Here is a 15,539-nt window from a genome sequence, read left to right on the forward strand (position 1 = left end):
GTCTGTCTTTTTGACCCACCAGACATAAACACTTAAATTCACAAGCCAGTATACAGATAAAAAAAAAACAGTTCTTTTGTTTATGCAAAAACGTAGCTGTCTGGGTAATTTAGATGCAATCTGGTTTCTTCACACTGCTATCAAAGGAACCTGGGCTTCCATCACACCTCAGCAGTGCCACAGGCCAATTACCTCTATGCCACGCCGCATTGCTGCATAAGGAGCTCCGACCAAGTATTGAGTGCATTTACTGAATATACATTTCAGTAGGCCAACATTTTGGATTTTAAAATTATTTTTTCAACCGGTGTTATAATGTATTCCAATGTACTGAGATAATGACTTTTGGGTTTTCATTGGCTTTAAGCCATAGTCATCAACATTAACAGAAATAAACACTTGAAACAGATCATTCTATTTGTAATGACTCTATCTAATATGAGTTTCACTTTTCGTATTGAACTGAAATAAATTAACTTTTTGATGATATTCTAATTTTGTGAGATGCACCTGTACATAACGATATAAACTGCAAGTGCTCACAATCGCCATTGCTCTTATAAAAGTTGGCACAATCTCACCCTTAAACCCTGATGAGTTGAATCCCTCCAAAGTCTAAAAAGGCATGATGGGTTGTGAAATGGGACCTGGCTCTATTGTATCCTGTCATGCTCCATGCAAAACTTCTGACCTTACAAGGGCAGTACCCAAGTGTGGTACTGCATAGCATACAGCTCCAATGTACCCTTCCCTTTGCATTTCGTCTTCTGATTAGAGGAGTCAGGGGAGTATATGTACTAGCTGGGGAGGGGGGAGATTATCTCATGTTCTGCACAGGATATTCATCACCCTGCAGGCCTTTGTAAGTTTCAGGGTATGTGCACACGTCAGGATTTCTTGCAGAAATTTTCCTGACAAAAAGCGGACATTTCTGCCAGAAATCCGCATGCGTTTTTTTGTGTGTTTTTTTTTCGTGCGTTTTCTACGTGTTTGGTGCGTTTTTTTCCAAATGCATAGAATAGTGGGAAAAACGCAGAAAAGCCGCAAAATTAATGAACATGCTGCTTTTTTTTTACCTCGATGCGTTTTTTTCACGGAAAAAAAGCATCATGTGCACAAAACATGCAGCATGCATTCTAAATGATAGGATGCATAATGTATGCGTTTTAATGAGTTTTTATAGCATTTTTATCGCGAAAAAAAAAACGCGAAATAACCTGAACGTGTGCACATACCCTCACTGCCATTGCGAGACTCTCTCTTCTTTTTTTTTTCTCCAAAATCTACCAGGTCTGGTAACCTAAAAAAAACCTCTTGTCAAAACAACAACATCATTTAGGTTATAGTATTGCTTCAAAAACTGTAAATTATTATTATTTATTGTTATAGCGCCATTTATTCCATGGCGCTTTACATGTGAGGAGGGGTATACATAATATAAATATTCTTATAATACTGCTGCTGCATCATTTTAGCATTTTGTTTTTTAGTCTTTAGATCGTTGAAGTGGTGTCACTAATGCAAGTTTCCTGCACAGTCTCTCATAGTTGCCAGCCGCCATCTTTATCTTTTATTAGAGCCTCTCCGCTCCTGTCTTTGTGACCTGGCAGATCGCTAAAGTGTTTTCTGGATGGTCTGACGTGACAACTCCATAGAAGTCTGAGAGCCAGAACAAAGTTCTCACATACTTTGAGAGCTTGAGACCGTTACCTCTAACTTCCTGTCAGAGTGGCGCTTGTAATGGCGGCTGGATAGTATAAGAGTCAGGGAACTTCAGATTAGTACCACCACTCCAGCACTGAAATAGAAAAAATGCTGGAGTGGTTCTTTTAAGCCTAGAAAAACAAAATGTATTATTGAGAGACAATTGTATATGCCACAATTGTGGTTGCCTTATTAAATTCCAAAAAGGGCTGCTGCTCGTCTCCTATTATATATTTTCTGTTGTGCATCTTTTATGCTTATGGCTGTTTTTTATTATTTATCTTCTATGCTAGTCATTCTGGTTTTTTTTTGTGTATTGGTAAAGCTCATTGAATACAAATGTTCTCACTTTGATATTTGTAGGATTCTTTAGATAATCCAGCGGCTATGGAAAACCTCCTTCCCGGTGAGTTTTGTTTGATGCAAATGGGCAAAGCTAGAATTTATACTATTACGATTGCTGAATACATTGGAATGAGAAGAACAGCTTCATTTACATAGTATGTCTAATGCTGCTCACTTCCATTTCAGAAGGTGAGCAGTGCTGATGACATTGTATCTACACATAGCGCGTTTATGATCAAAAGGTATCGTGCACCTGTGATGAGCAGCGCCGAATATGTCGCATGTACACTTTCCTCTGAGGATTTGTGCACAATAATGAACACTGGCCGGGAATGCATTCTTGCAACTATGTGTAGACGCACAGCAGTGCCACTCATTTCCCAATGAGAAGTGAGCAGCACCAAACAAACATTTTATCTGGGCGTGCTTTGTTTCCTCCCTCCTCTTTGCAGTGTATCTGTTTCATTAAAGGGGTTGGCCACTACTTTATATATCCCTTTCATGTAAAGTAATTGCGGCACTGCATTCAGCACAGCTCAATCGGTTTCTGAGAACTTTACCAGCTCTCTGTAAACACCCAGCTCTCCATTTCATTTGTATGTATACTGCAGAGTGTATATACAGCTCTGGCAAAAATTAAGAGACCACTAAAAAAATTTCAGTTTGTCTGACTTTTCTCTTTATAGGTATATTTTTGAGTAAATTGTAAATTGTTCTTTTATTCTATAAACTACTGACAACATGTCTCCGAAGTTCCATGCAATAAATGTTGTATTTATTTTTCTGAAAATGAGAAATGGTCAAAATAGCAAAAAAATGCATTGCTTGCAGACCTCAAATAATGCAAAAAAGCAAGTTCATAATCATTTAGAAATAACAATACTAATGTTTTAACTCAGGAAAATTTCAGAAATCAATATTTTGTGGAATAACCATGATTTTTAAAGGGAATCTGTCACCTCATTTTGGCCCTGTAAACTGCGGCTACTGCCATCAGGGGCTTTTCTGCAGCATTCTGTAATGCTGTAGATAAGCCCCCGATGCAACCTGAAAGATTAGAAAAACAAGTTAGATTATACTCACCCAGGGGCGGTCCTGGTTCGGTTTGGGTCCGATGGGTATCGCAGGTCCGGGTCCGACGCCTCCCATCTTCATACGATTTCGTCATCTTCCTTACTTCTGTTGCGGCTCCTGCACATGCAAACTGATTTGCCCTGTTGAGGGCAGCATAAAGTACTGCAGTGCACAGGCGCCGGGCCTCTCTAACCTTTCCCTGCGCCTGTGAACTGCAGTACTTTGCTCTGCCCTCAACAGGGCAGACAAAGTACGCCTGCGCTGGACCTGCGACAGGGAGCAAGAAAGAGGACGTCCTCTCATGTGCCAGGGCACAGGAAACAAGGCAGAAAGGCATAAAACACCATGAAACTTGGCAGAAAAGGCATATGGGGAGCTTCAGGGGCGTTATCCTTTAGCATTTATGGCAAAACCAGTAACTGAATCAAGGTTGTGGATAAACTCTTTAAATACGCTAGTTCATTTTTTTTGTTTCAATAATAGGTTACCTAATTTATTTTTGCAAAGTTAATTATTTTGATATTTGTTTATTTGCTTTGACTGGTTTTCTTTTTTAGACCCTAATAAGAGTACAACCCATATGTAAAAAGCATGTTGAACCACAGAAATTGTTGCTGTTGTTTCATCATCAAGTACCTTGAAAACTATATCTAGAAAATGTACTGTAATAATACATTCCCATATAATGTCTTCCATTTTAGTTTGTTTTCAATGGCATAGGCATGATTTTTCAAAGCGCAGGTCCGTGGATGTAAAAAAAGATTTGTAGATATACATGAACTATGTCATGTTGCCAAGGTTATCTCAAATTGCCACTAAATCAACAAATTAACTAATTAATCCTATTTCACTGTCAGTAAACTATTTACACTACATACATATTAATTAATCACAAAACACAACCAAAAAAACACGGTTGCGTTAACCTCAAAGCCTGTTTTCACCTTTCTGACCAAGCCAATTTTTTCAATTCTGACCACTGTCACTTTATGAAGTCATAACTCTGGAACTCTTCAATGGATCCCACTGATTCTGATTTTTTTGTAACGTATTGTACTTCATGACAGTGATGAAATTCCTTTGTGAAAAAATTGGAAATTGGACACATTTTGCAATTTTCAAACTTTTAATTTTTATGCCTTTAAATTAGTCATATTGCACAAAATAGTTAATAAATAACATTTCCCACATGTCACCTTTGCATTAGCACAATTTTTAAAACATTTTTTTTTTGTAAGGAAGTTTTCAGGATTAAAAGTTGCAAAATCTTTTTTTTTAGAAACCACATTACATTTGAAGTAACTTTGGGGCCTATATGACAGAAAATACCCAAAAGTGACAACAGTCTATAAATTGCACCCCCTCAAGGTGCTCAAAACCACATTTAAGAAAACTACTAACTACTAGATGGTGGCCCGATTCTAACGCATCGGGTATTCTAGAATATGCATGTCAACGTAGTATATTGCCCAGCCACGTAGTATATTGCGCAGCCACGTAGTATATTGCGCAGCCACGTAGTATATTGCGCAGCCACGTAGTATATTGTTCAGCCACGTAGTATATTGTGCAGCCGCGTAGTATATTGTGCAGCCACGTAGTATATTGTGCAGCCACGTAGTGTATTGCCCAGCCACGTAGTATATTGTGCAGCCACGTAGTATATTGTGCAGCCACGTAGTATATTGCCCAGTCACGTAGTATATAGCAGAGCCACATAATATATTGCCCAGCCACATAGTATATAGCAGAGCCACATAGTATATTGCCCAGTCACTTAGTATATTGGCCAGCACAGAGCCACGTAGTATAGAGACTTAAAAAAACAAAAAAAACATATACTTACCTATAGCCCGTTGAAGTCCTGCTATAATTACCCTCCGCCGCCTTTCTCGCTCCTCTCCATGCTCCCGGGATCGCTCCATTGCAAGCGGCAGCTTGCGGTCCCGTCCCAGGGCTGGTGTGAGCAGGACCTATGATGACTTCGCGGCCACATGACCGTGACGTCACGGCAGGTCCTTGTCCCACACCAGCCCTGGGACGGGACCTCACCGGAAGCTGCCGCTTGCAATGTAGTGGTCCCGGGAGCGTGGAGAGGAGCGAGAAAGGCGGCGGAGGGTGAGTATAGCAGGTTTTTTAAAAAATTTTTTAACATGACATATTTTTACTATTGATGCCGCATAGGCAGCATCAATAGTAAATAGTTGGGGGGACACACAGGGTTAATAGCAGCGGTAACGGAGTGCGTTACACCGCGGGCCGTTACCGCTGCCATTAACCCTGTGTGAGCAGTGAGTGGAGGGGATTACGGAGCGGGCGCCGGGCAGTGAGTGCAGGGGAGTAGGGGAGGTACTAATCGGACTGTGGCCGTCGCTGATTGGTCGCAGCAGCCATGACAGACAGCTGCCGAGACCAATCAGTGACCGAATAACCGTGACAGAAGGACAGACAGACAGATGGAACTACCCCTTAGACAATTATGTATATAGATTAAGTTCCTTCACAGGAATTAATGTAATGTGGAAGGAAAAAAATAAGCATTTAACTTTTTTTTTCAAAAATTTTCCTTTAGAACTAATGTTTTTTACTTTTACAAGGGTAACAGAATAAAATGGACCATATAAATTGTTGTACTGTTTCTCCAGAGCATGCCGATACCCAAAATGTGGGGAAAAAAGCACTGTTTGAGAACATGACAGCTCAGACCGGAAGGAGCGCCATTTGACTTTTTGAATGTTAAATTTTCTGGTATAATCACCGGACACCATGTCGCTTTTGGAGAGTCCCTGATGTACTTACAGACACCCTTTTGGAAACTAGATCCCTAAGGGAACTTATCTAGATGTGTGATAAGCACATTGAAACCCCAGTTGCTTCACAGAAGTTTATAATTTTGAGCCATTTTTTTTCCACATAAATATTTTTAGCTCCATTTTTTTTTTATAAAGGTAACCGAACTCCAAAATTTGTTGTGCAATTCCTCCTGAGTTCACCGACACCCTATATGTGGTCGAAAACTACTTTTCAAGTACAGTACAAAAGCTTAGAAGGGAAGGAGCACCATTTTACAGTGCAGATTTTGCTTCACTGATTTGAGGGTGCCATGTAACATTGGCACAACCCCTGAGGTGCCAGAACAGCAGAAACCTCCCCCCCCCCCCATAAAGGACTCCTCTTTTAAACCTCTCAATTAATTCATCTAGGGGTTCAGTGATCATATCGGCACCACAAGTGTGTCACAGAATTTTTACCATTGGGCAGTGAAGAATAAATAATTTACATTTTTAACTGGTGCTTTGTCAGCGCTAAAGATGAATTGGAATAAGATGATTCTGATGCGTAAGATACTGTATGTTCTCCATAACTTACCTTTTTGGATACCACGTGGGAAATTCAAACTGATTAACTCTTTATTTAGAAGTTTGGTATAGGGGAAGCAGCACCCACGAATCGGGTTGGAGACGCTTCAACGCCATAAGGAAGCGGGCGGTTTGGCTCTACCTAACCCTGAAATATCTTTCTTAGCAGCCCAATGTCAGCATTTAAAGGGCTGGGAGCATGAGTCGTCTGCTAATGAGTACAACTTTTGATAGAAATGGTGATAAAAAGAAGTCCGGCGGTACAGTGTTCAGAAGATGGCTCCCTACTGATACTTGGGATAATGTACTCAACATTTTTTCTGATACATAAAATATGGGGGAGAGGTAAACAAATTTGTGGGGTTACTTGTCTTACCAGGTTCGCTCCGCTGTGGTTTAATTCTAATCTACTGGAATTTTTGGCAATGGGATATATACCAGAATGGCAAGCCAGGGGGATTCGGTATGCCTGTCAGATTTTAGAGCGGTGGGAGTTGAAACCCTTCTCCCAGCTACAGTCGGAGTATGGTCTTAGGATATCTGGGGGGTTCCAATATGCACAAGTACGACATGCGTTTGTGACTCAGAATAAGGGGGATAGTTTCCAAATTCAAAGTGACTTAGTATTGGACTACATTTGTGGAGTGGGGACAACGAGGGGTGTTCTCATCTGTATACAAGGATCTACTCCATACTCACTTATTGGGATATCCAATTGGCGCGAGGGCTAAATGGGAAAGAGAGTTGGGTCACTTAGAGCAGGGGTCCCCATCTCCAGTCCTCAAGGCCCACCAACAGGTCATGTTTTCAGGATTTCCTTTGCATTGCACAGGTGATGCAATTATTACCTGGGCAAGACTAAGGAAATCCTGAAAACATGACATGTTGGTGGGCCTTGAGGACTGGAGTTGGGGACCCCTGACTTAGAGGATGAAACGTGGGAGTCTGTAGTACTAGAATGGATACTGAAATTATCACTAAATGAGCCATATAGACTCTCCCAGCTTTACATTGTACACAGAGTGTATAGATCCCCGGATGTCCTGTACAAAGCTGGGTTGAGATCTGACTCGGAATGCCCTAGATGTAAGAATGATAGTGCTGGAATGTTTCATATGTTATGGACGTGTCCAAGATTGACTGCTTTTTGGTTGGTGGCTTTAAGTCGGATAGAAGGGGCATACAGATGTGTAATTCCAAGAGAACCATTGATGTGCGTGTTGGGGTATGTAGAAGCGATAGTTGTGGATAACAAGCTGAAAATAGCAATCGCTAGACTAATATACATGGCTCGGAAGGTCATAGCAAGAAATTGGATTAAAAACGAGCCTCCCTCGAGCGGAGAATATATTAAATATGTGAGGCAGGTCATTATTGCCCTGGAAAAGGGTGTATATCCGAAAAGAGGGAAGATGGTCTTGTATGATAAATTGTGGACGCCTTGGCTGGAACTAGGTTAGGAGGAGGTTAAGGGAAGCAAGGCCTGAGGAGGGTTCGCCTATATAATAATGGTCTATATGTTCATAATGGAAGACACTACATATTAGTAATGTATATAATGCTACAAGACATGTTAAGAGAAGAGCGTGAGCTGTCTAAAAGGGAAGGAGGGGGGAGGAAAGGGTAAGGGGGTTAACCCCTTTCTGACATTAGACGTACTATCCCGTCGAGGTGGGGTTGGCCGATATGACCACCGATGGGATAGTATGTCATATGCAATCGGCCGCGTTCACGGGGGGAGTGCAGCCGATCGCGGCCGGGTGTCAGCTGACTATCGCAGCTGACATCCGGCACTATGTGCCAGGAGCGGTCACGGACGCACCTGGCACATTAACCCCTGGCACACTGCGATCAAACATGATCGCAGTGTTCTGGCGGTATAGGGAAGCATCGTGCAGGGAGGGGGCTCCCTGTGTGCTTCCCTGAGACCCCCGGAGCAAGCGATGTGATCTCGTTGCTGCGAGGGTCTCTTACCTCCTCCTCCCTGCAGCTGCCCCGGATCCAAAATGGCTACGGGGTTGCATCCGGGTCCTGCAGGGAGGTGGCTTACCAGCGCCTGCTCAGAGCAATCGCTGATAAGCCTGCAGGAGTGCACGTCAAATCGCTGATCTGACACAGTGCACAGCAATCAGAGATCTTACACTATAACATGATGATACCCCCTCCACCCCCCCCCCAGGGGTAATGTTATAGTGTAAAAAAAAAATATTCACATGTGTAAAAATAAAAAAAAAATTCCTAAAAAATAATAAAAAAATATATACCATATATACTCGAGTATAAGCCGAGATTTTCAGCCCAAATTTTTGGGCTGAAAGTGCCCCTCTCGGCTTATACTCGAGTCAAGGTGGGTGGCAGGGTCGGCGGGTGAGGGGGTGAGGGCGCCGAGGCATACTTACCTAGTCCCAGCGATCCTGGCGCTCCCCCTGCCCGTCCCACGGTCTTCGGTGCTGCAGTTCTTCCTCTATCAGCGGTCACGTGGGACCGCTCATTAGAGAAATGAATAAGCGGCTCCACCTCCCATAGGGGTGGAGCCGCCTATTCATTTCTCTAATCAGCGGTGCTGGTGACCGCTGATAGAGGAAGAGGCTGCGGCACCGAAGACCAGCTGTACGGGGGAAGGAGCCGGACGCCAGGACCAGGTAAGTATCGCATAGTCACCTGTCCACGTTCCAGCCGCCGGGTGCCGCTCCATCTTCCCGGCGTCTCTGTGCTCTGACTGTGCAGGTCAGAGGGCGCGATGACGCGTATAGTGTGCGCGGCGCCCTCTGCCTGATCAGTCAGAGCGGAGAGACGGGCAATATGAACGGTACAGAGCACTATATGGCACAGCTATGGGGCAATATGAACGGTACAGAGCACTATATGGGGCACAGCTATAGGGCAATAATGAACGGTGCAGAGCACTATATGGCACAGCTATGGGGCAATATGAACGGTACAGAGCACTATATGGGGCACAGCTATAGGGCAATAATGAACGGTGCAGAGCACTATATGGGGCACAGCTATAGGGCAATAATGAACGGTGCAGAGCACTATATGGCACAGCTATGGGGCAATATGAACGGTGCAGAGCACTATATGGGGCACAGCTATAGGGCAATAATGAATGGTGCAGAGCAATATATGGCACATCTATAGGGCAATAATGAACGGTGCAGAGCACTATATGGCACAGCTATGGGGCAATATGAACGGTATAGAGCACTATATGGGGCACAGCTATAGGGCAATAATGAACGGTGCAGAGCACTATATTGGGCACAGCTATAGGGCAATAATGAACGGCGCAGAGCACTATATGGCACACCTATGGGGAAATAATGAACGGTGCAGAGCACTATATGGCACAGCTATGGGGAAATAATGATCTATTTTTATTATTGAAATTCACCGGTAAATGCTGCATTTCCACCCTAGGCTTATACTCGAGTCAATAAGTTTTCCTAGTTTTTGTGGCAAAATTAGGGGGGTCGGCTTATACTCGGGTCGGCTTATACTCGAGTATATACGGTAGTTAGTTCCTATAAATACATTTCTTTACCTAATTAAAAAAAAAAAAAAAAAAAAACAATAAAAGTACACATATTTAGTATTGCCGCGTCCGTAACGACCCGACCTATAAAACTGTCCCACTAGTTAACCCCTTCAGTGAACACCGTAAAAAAAAAGAGGCAAAAAACAACTCTTTATTATACCGCCAAACAAAAAGTGGAATAACTTGCGATCAAAAAGATGGCTATAACTAACCATGGTACCGCTGAAAACGTCATCTTGTCCCGCAAAAAACGAGCCGCCATACAGCGTCATCAAAGAAAAAAGAAAAAAGTTATAGTCCTCAGAATAAAGCGATGCAAAAATAATTATTTTTTCTATTAAATAGTTTTTATCGTATAAAAGCACCAAAACATAAAAAAATTATATAATTGAGGTATCGCTGTAATTGTACTGACCCGAAGAATAAAACTGCTTCATCCATTTTACCAAACGCGGAACAGTATAAACGCCTCCCCCAAAAGAAATTCATGAATAGCTGTTTTTTGGTCATTCTGCCTCACAAAAATCGGAATAAAAAGGGATCAAAACATGTCACATGTCCGAAAATGTTAGCAATAAAAACGTCAACTCATCCCGCAAAAAACAAGACCTCACATGACTCTGTGGACCCAAATATGGAAAAATTATGGCTCTCAAATTGTGGTAACGCACAAAATATTTTTTGCCATAAAAAGCGTCTTTCAGTGTGTGACGGCTGCCAATCATAAAAATCCGCTAAAAAACCCGCTATAAAAGTAAATCAAACCCCCCTTCATCACCCCCTCAGGGAAAAATGTAAAAAATATATTTCCATTTTCCCATTAGGGTTAGGGCTAGGGTTAAGCTTGGAGCTAGGGTTAAGGCTACAGTTAGGGTTGGGGATAAAGCTAGGGTTAGGGTTTGGATTACATTTACGGTTGGGATTAGGGTTAGGGGTGTGTCAGGGCTAGGGGTGTGGTTAGGGTTACCGTTTGGATTAGGGTTTCAGTTATAATGGGGGATTTCCACTGTTTAGGCACATCAGGGGCTCTCCAAACGCGACGTGGCGTCCGATCTCAATTCCAGCTAATTCTGCGTTGAAAAAGTAAAACAGCGCTCCTTCCCTTCCGAGCTCTCCTGTGCGTCCAAACAGGGTTTACCCCAACATATGGGGTATCACCGTACTCAGGACACATTGGACAACAAGTTTTGGGGTCCAATTTCTCCTGTTACCCTTGGAAAAATGCAAAACTGGGGGCTAAAAAATAATTTTTGTGGAAAAAAAAAAAGATTTTATTTTCTCGGCCCTGTGTTATAAATTGTAGTGAAACACTTGGGGGTTCAAAGCTCTCACAACACATCTAGATAAGTTCCTTGGGGGGTCTAGTTTCCAATATGGGGTCACTTGTGGGGGGTTTCTACTGTTTAGGTACATTAGGGGCTCTGCAAATGCAATGTGATGCCGGCAGACCAATCCATCTAAGTCTGCATTCCAAATGATGCTCCTTCCCTTCCGAGCTCTGCCATGTGCTCAAACAGTGGTTCTCCCCCACATATGGGGTATCAGCGTACTCAGGACAAATTGGACAACAACTTTTGGGGTCCAATTTCAACTGTTACCCTTGGAAAAATACAAAACTGGGGGCTAAAAAATAATTTTTGTGGGGAAAGAAAATACATTTTATTTTCACGGCTCTGCGTTATAAACTGTAGTGAAACACTTGGGGGTTCAAAGCTCTCACAACACATCTAGATAAGTTCCTTAGGGGGTCTACTTTCCAAAATGGTGTCACTTGTGGGGGGTTTCAATGTTTAGGCACATCAGTGGCTCTCCAAACGCAACATGGCGTCCCATCTCAATTCCTGTAAATTTTGCATTGAAAAGTCAAACGGCGCTCCTTCCCTTCCGAGCTCTCCCATGCGCCCAAACAGTGGTTTACCCCCACATATGGGGTATCGGCGTACTCAGGACAAATTGTACAACAACTTTTGGTGTCCATTTTCTCCTGTTACCCTTGGTAAAACAAAACAAATTAAAGCTGAAGTAAATTTTTTGTGAAAAAAAGTTAAATGTTCATTTTTATTTAACCCCTCTGTGACCTTAGACGTACTATCCCGTCGAGGTGCCCTGGGCTTATCTGACCCTGGACAGGATAGTACGTCATAGCGATCGGCAGCGCTCACGGGGGGAGCGCCGCCGATCGCGGCCGGGTGTCAGCTGCATATCGCAGCTGACATCCGGCACTATGTGCCAGGAGTGGTCACGGACCGCCCCCGGCACATTAACCCCTGGCACACCACGATCAAAGATGATCGCGATGTGCCGGCGGTGCAGGGAAGCACCGCGCAGGGAGGGGGCTCCCTGCGGGCTTCCCTGAGCCCCCCGCAGCAACGCGATGTGATCGCGTTGCTGCGAGGGTCTTGCCTCCCTCCCTCCCTGCTCCAGGCCCGGATCCAAGATGGCCGCGGATCCGGGTCCTGCAGGGAGGGAGGTGGCTTCACAGAGCCTGCTCAGAGCAGGCACTGTGAAGGCTGCAGCGCTGCAAGTCAGATCAGTGATCTGACAGAGTGCTGTGCAAACTGTCAGATCACTGATCTGTGATGTTCCCCCCTGGGACAAAGTAAAAAAGTTAAAAAAAATTTTTCCAAATGTGTAAAAAAAAAATAAAAAAAAATATTCCAAAATAATGAAAAAAAAAAATATATATTATTCCCATAAATACATTTCTTCATCTAAATAAAAAAAACCCAATAAAAGTGCACATATTTAGTATCGCCGCGTCCGTAACGGCCCGACCTATAAAACTGGCCCACTAGTTAACCCCTTCAGTAAACACCGTAAGAAAAAAAAAAAAAGAGGCAAAAAACAACGCTTTATTATCATACCGCCGAACAAAAAGTGGAATAACACGCGATCAAAAGGACAGATATAAATAACCATGGTACCGCTGAAAGCGTCATCTTGTCCCGCAAAAAACGAGCCGCCATACAGCAACATCAGCAAAAAAATAAAAAAGTTATAGTCCTGAGAATAAAGCGATGCAACAATAATTATTTTTTCTGTAAAATAGTTTTTATCGTATAAAAGCGCCAAAACATAAAAAAATGATATAAATGAGGTATCGCTGTAATCGTACTGACCCGAAGAATAAAACTGATTTATCAATTTTACCAAACGCGGAACGGTATAAACGCCTCCCCCAATAGAAATTCATGAATAGCTGGTTTTTGGTCATTCTTCCTCACAAAAATCGGAATAAAAAGTGATCAAAAAATGTCACGTGCCCGAAAATGTTTTCAATAAAAACGTCAACTCGTCCCGCAAAAAACAAGACCTCACATGACTCTGTGGACTAAAATATGGAAAAATTATAGCTCTCAAAATGTGGTATTGCAAAAAATATTTTTTGCAATAAAAAGCGTCTTTCAGTGTGTGACGGCTGCCAATCATAATAATCCGCTAAAAAACTCGCTATAAAAGTAAATCAAACCCCCCTTCATCACCCCCTTAGTTAGGGAAAAATAAAAAAAATGTATTTATTTCCATTTTCCCATTAGGGCTAGGGTTAGGGCAAGGGTTAGGGCTAGGGTTAGGGTTAGGGCTAGGGTTAGGGCTAGGGTTAGGGCTAGGGTTAGGGCTAGGGTTAGGGTTAGGATTAGGGCTAGGGTTAGGGCTAGGGTTAGGGCTAGGGTTAGGGTTGGGGCTACAGTTAGGGTTGGGGTTAAAGTTAGGGTTAGGGTTTAGATTACATTTACAGTTGGGAATAGGGTTGGGGTTAGGGGTGTGTCAGGGTTAGAGGTGTGGTTAGGGTTACCGTTGGAATTAGGGTTAGGGGTGTGTTTAGATTAGGGTTTCAGTTATAATTGTGGGGTTTCCACTGTTTCGGCACATCAGGGGCTCTCCAAACACGACATGGCGTCCGATCTCAATTCCAGCCAATTCTGCGTTGAAAAAGTAAAACAGTGCTCCTTCCCTTCCGAGCTCTCCCATGTGCCCAAACAGGGGTTTACCCTCACATATGTGGTATCAGCGTACTCAGGACAAATAGGACAACAACTTTTGGGGTCCAATTTCTCCTGTTACCCTTGGGAAAATACAAAACTGGGGTCTAAAAAATAATTTTTGTTGGAAAACAAAAAGATTTTTTATTTTCACGGCTCTGCGTTATAAACTGTAGTGAAACACTTGGGGGTTCAAAGTTCTCACAACACATCTAGATAAGTTCATTGAGGGGTCTAGTTTCCAATATGGGGTCACTTGTGGGGGGTTTCTACTGTTTAGGTACATTAGGGGCTCTGCAAACGCAATGTGACGCCTGCAGACCAATCCATCTAAGTCTGCATTCCAAATGATGCTCCTTCCCTTCCGAGCCCTCCCATGCGCCCAAACGGTGGTTCCCCCCCACATATCGGGTATCAGCGTACTCAGGACAAATTGGACAACAACATTTAGGGTCCAATTTCTCCTGCTAACCTTGGAAAAATACAAAACTGGGGGCTAAAATATAATTTTTGTGGAAAAAAAAATATTTTTTATTTGCACGGCTCTGCGTTATAAACTGTAGTGAAATACTTGGGGGTTCAAAGCTCTCACAACACATCAAGATGAGTTCCTTAGGGGGTCTACTTTCCAAAATGGTGTCACTTGTGGGGGGTTTCTACTGTTTAGGTACATTAGGGGCTCTGCAAACGCAATGTGACGCCTGCAGACCATTCCATCTAAGTCTGCATTCCAAATGGCGCTCCTTCCCTTCCGAGCCCTCCCATGCGCCCAAACGGTGGTTCCACCCCCACATATGGGGTATCAGCGTACTGAGGACAAATTGGACAACAACTTTTGGGGTCCAATTTCTCCTGTTACCCTAGGGAAAATACAAAACTGGGGGCTAAAAAATAATTTTTGTGGGAAAAAAATTTTGTTTTATTTTTATGGCTCTGCATTATAAACTTCTGTGAAGCCCTTGGTGGGTCAAAGTGCTCACCACTCATCCAGATAAGTTCCTTAGGGGGTCTACTTTTCAAAATGGTGTCACTTGTGGGGGGTTTCAATGTTTAGGCACATCAGTGGCTCTCCAAACGCAACATGGCGTCCCATCTTAATTTCTGTCAATTTTGCATTGAAAAGTCAAACGGCGCTCCTTCCCTTCCGAGCTCTCCCATGCGCCCAAACAGTGGTTTACTGCCACATATGGGGTATCGGCGTACTCAGGACAAATTGGACAACAACTCTTGGGGTCCATTTTCTCCTGTTACCCTTGGTAAAATAAAACAAATTGGAGCTGAAGTAAATTTTTTGTGTAAAAAAGTTAAATGTTCATTTTTATTTAAACATTCCAAAAATTCCTATTAAACACCTGAAGGGTTAATAAACTTCTTGAATGTGGTTTTGAGCACCTTGAGGGGTGCAGTTTTTAGAATGGTGTCACACTTGGTTATTTTCTATCATATAGACCCCTCAAAATGACTTCAAATGAGATGTGGTCCCTAAAAAAAAATGGTGTTGTAAAAATGAGAAATTGCTGGTCAACTTTTAACCCT

General features: G+C 42.8%; 1 protein-coding gene across 7 annotated transcripts in view; it reads left to right on the top strand.

Annotated features, from left to right (window-relative positions):
• The window catches only part of LOC138642413 (uncharacterized), a 347,309-nt gene that overhangs the window by 157,720 nt on the left and 174,050 nt on the right, over positions 1 to 15,539 (top strand). For all 7 annotated transcript variants that reach the window (XM_069730557.1, XM_069730558.1, XM_069730555.1 and 4 more), the window contains one exon: positions 2,068 to 2,110. In XM_069730557.1, the coding sequence (XP_069586658.1) occupies positions 2,068 to 2,110 (43 nt within the window). The remainder of the gene's footprint in view (positions 1 to 2,067; positions 2,111 to 15,539) is intronic.

Source organism: Ranitomeya imitator, chromosome 6, assembly GCF_032444005.1.
Source record: "Ranitomeya imitator isolate aRanImi1 chromosome 6, aRanImi1.pri, whole genome shotgun sequence".
Taxonomy (NCBI): Eukaryota; Metazoa; Chordata; class Amphibia; order Anura; family Dendrobatidae; genus Ranitomeya; species Ranitomeya imitator.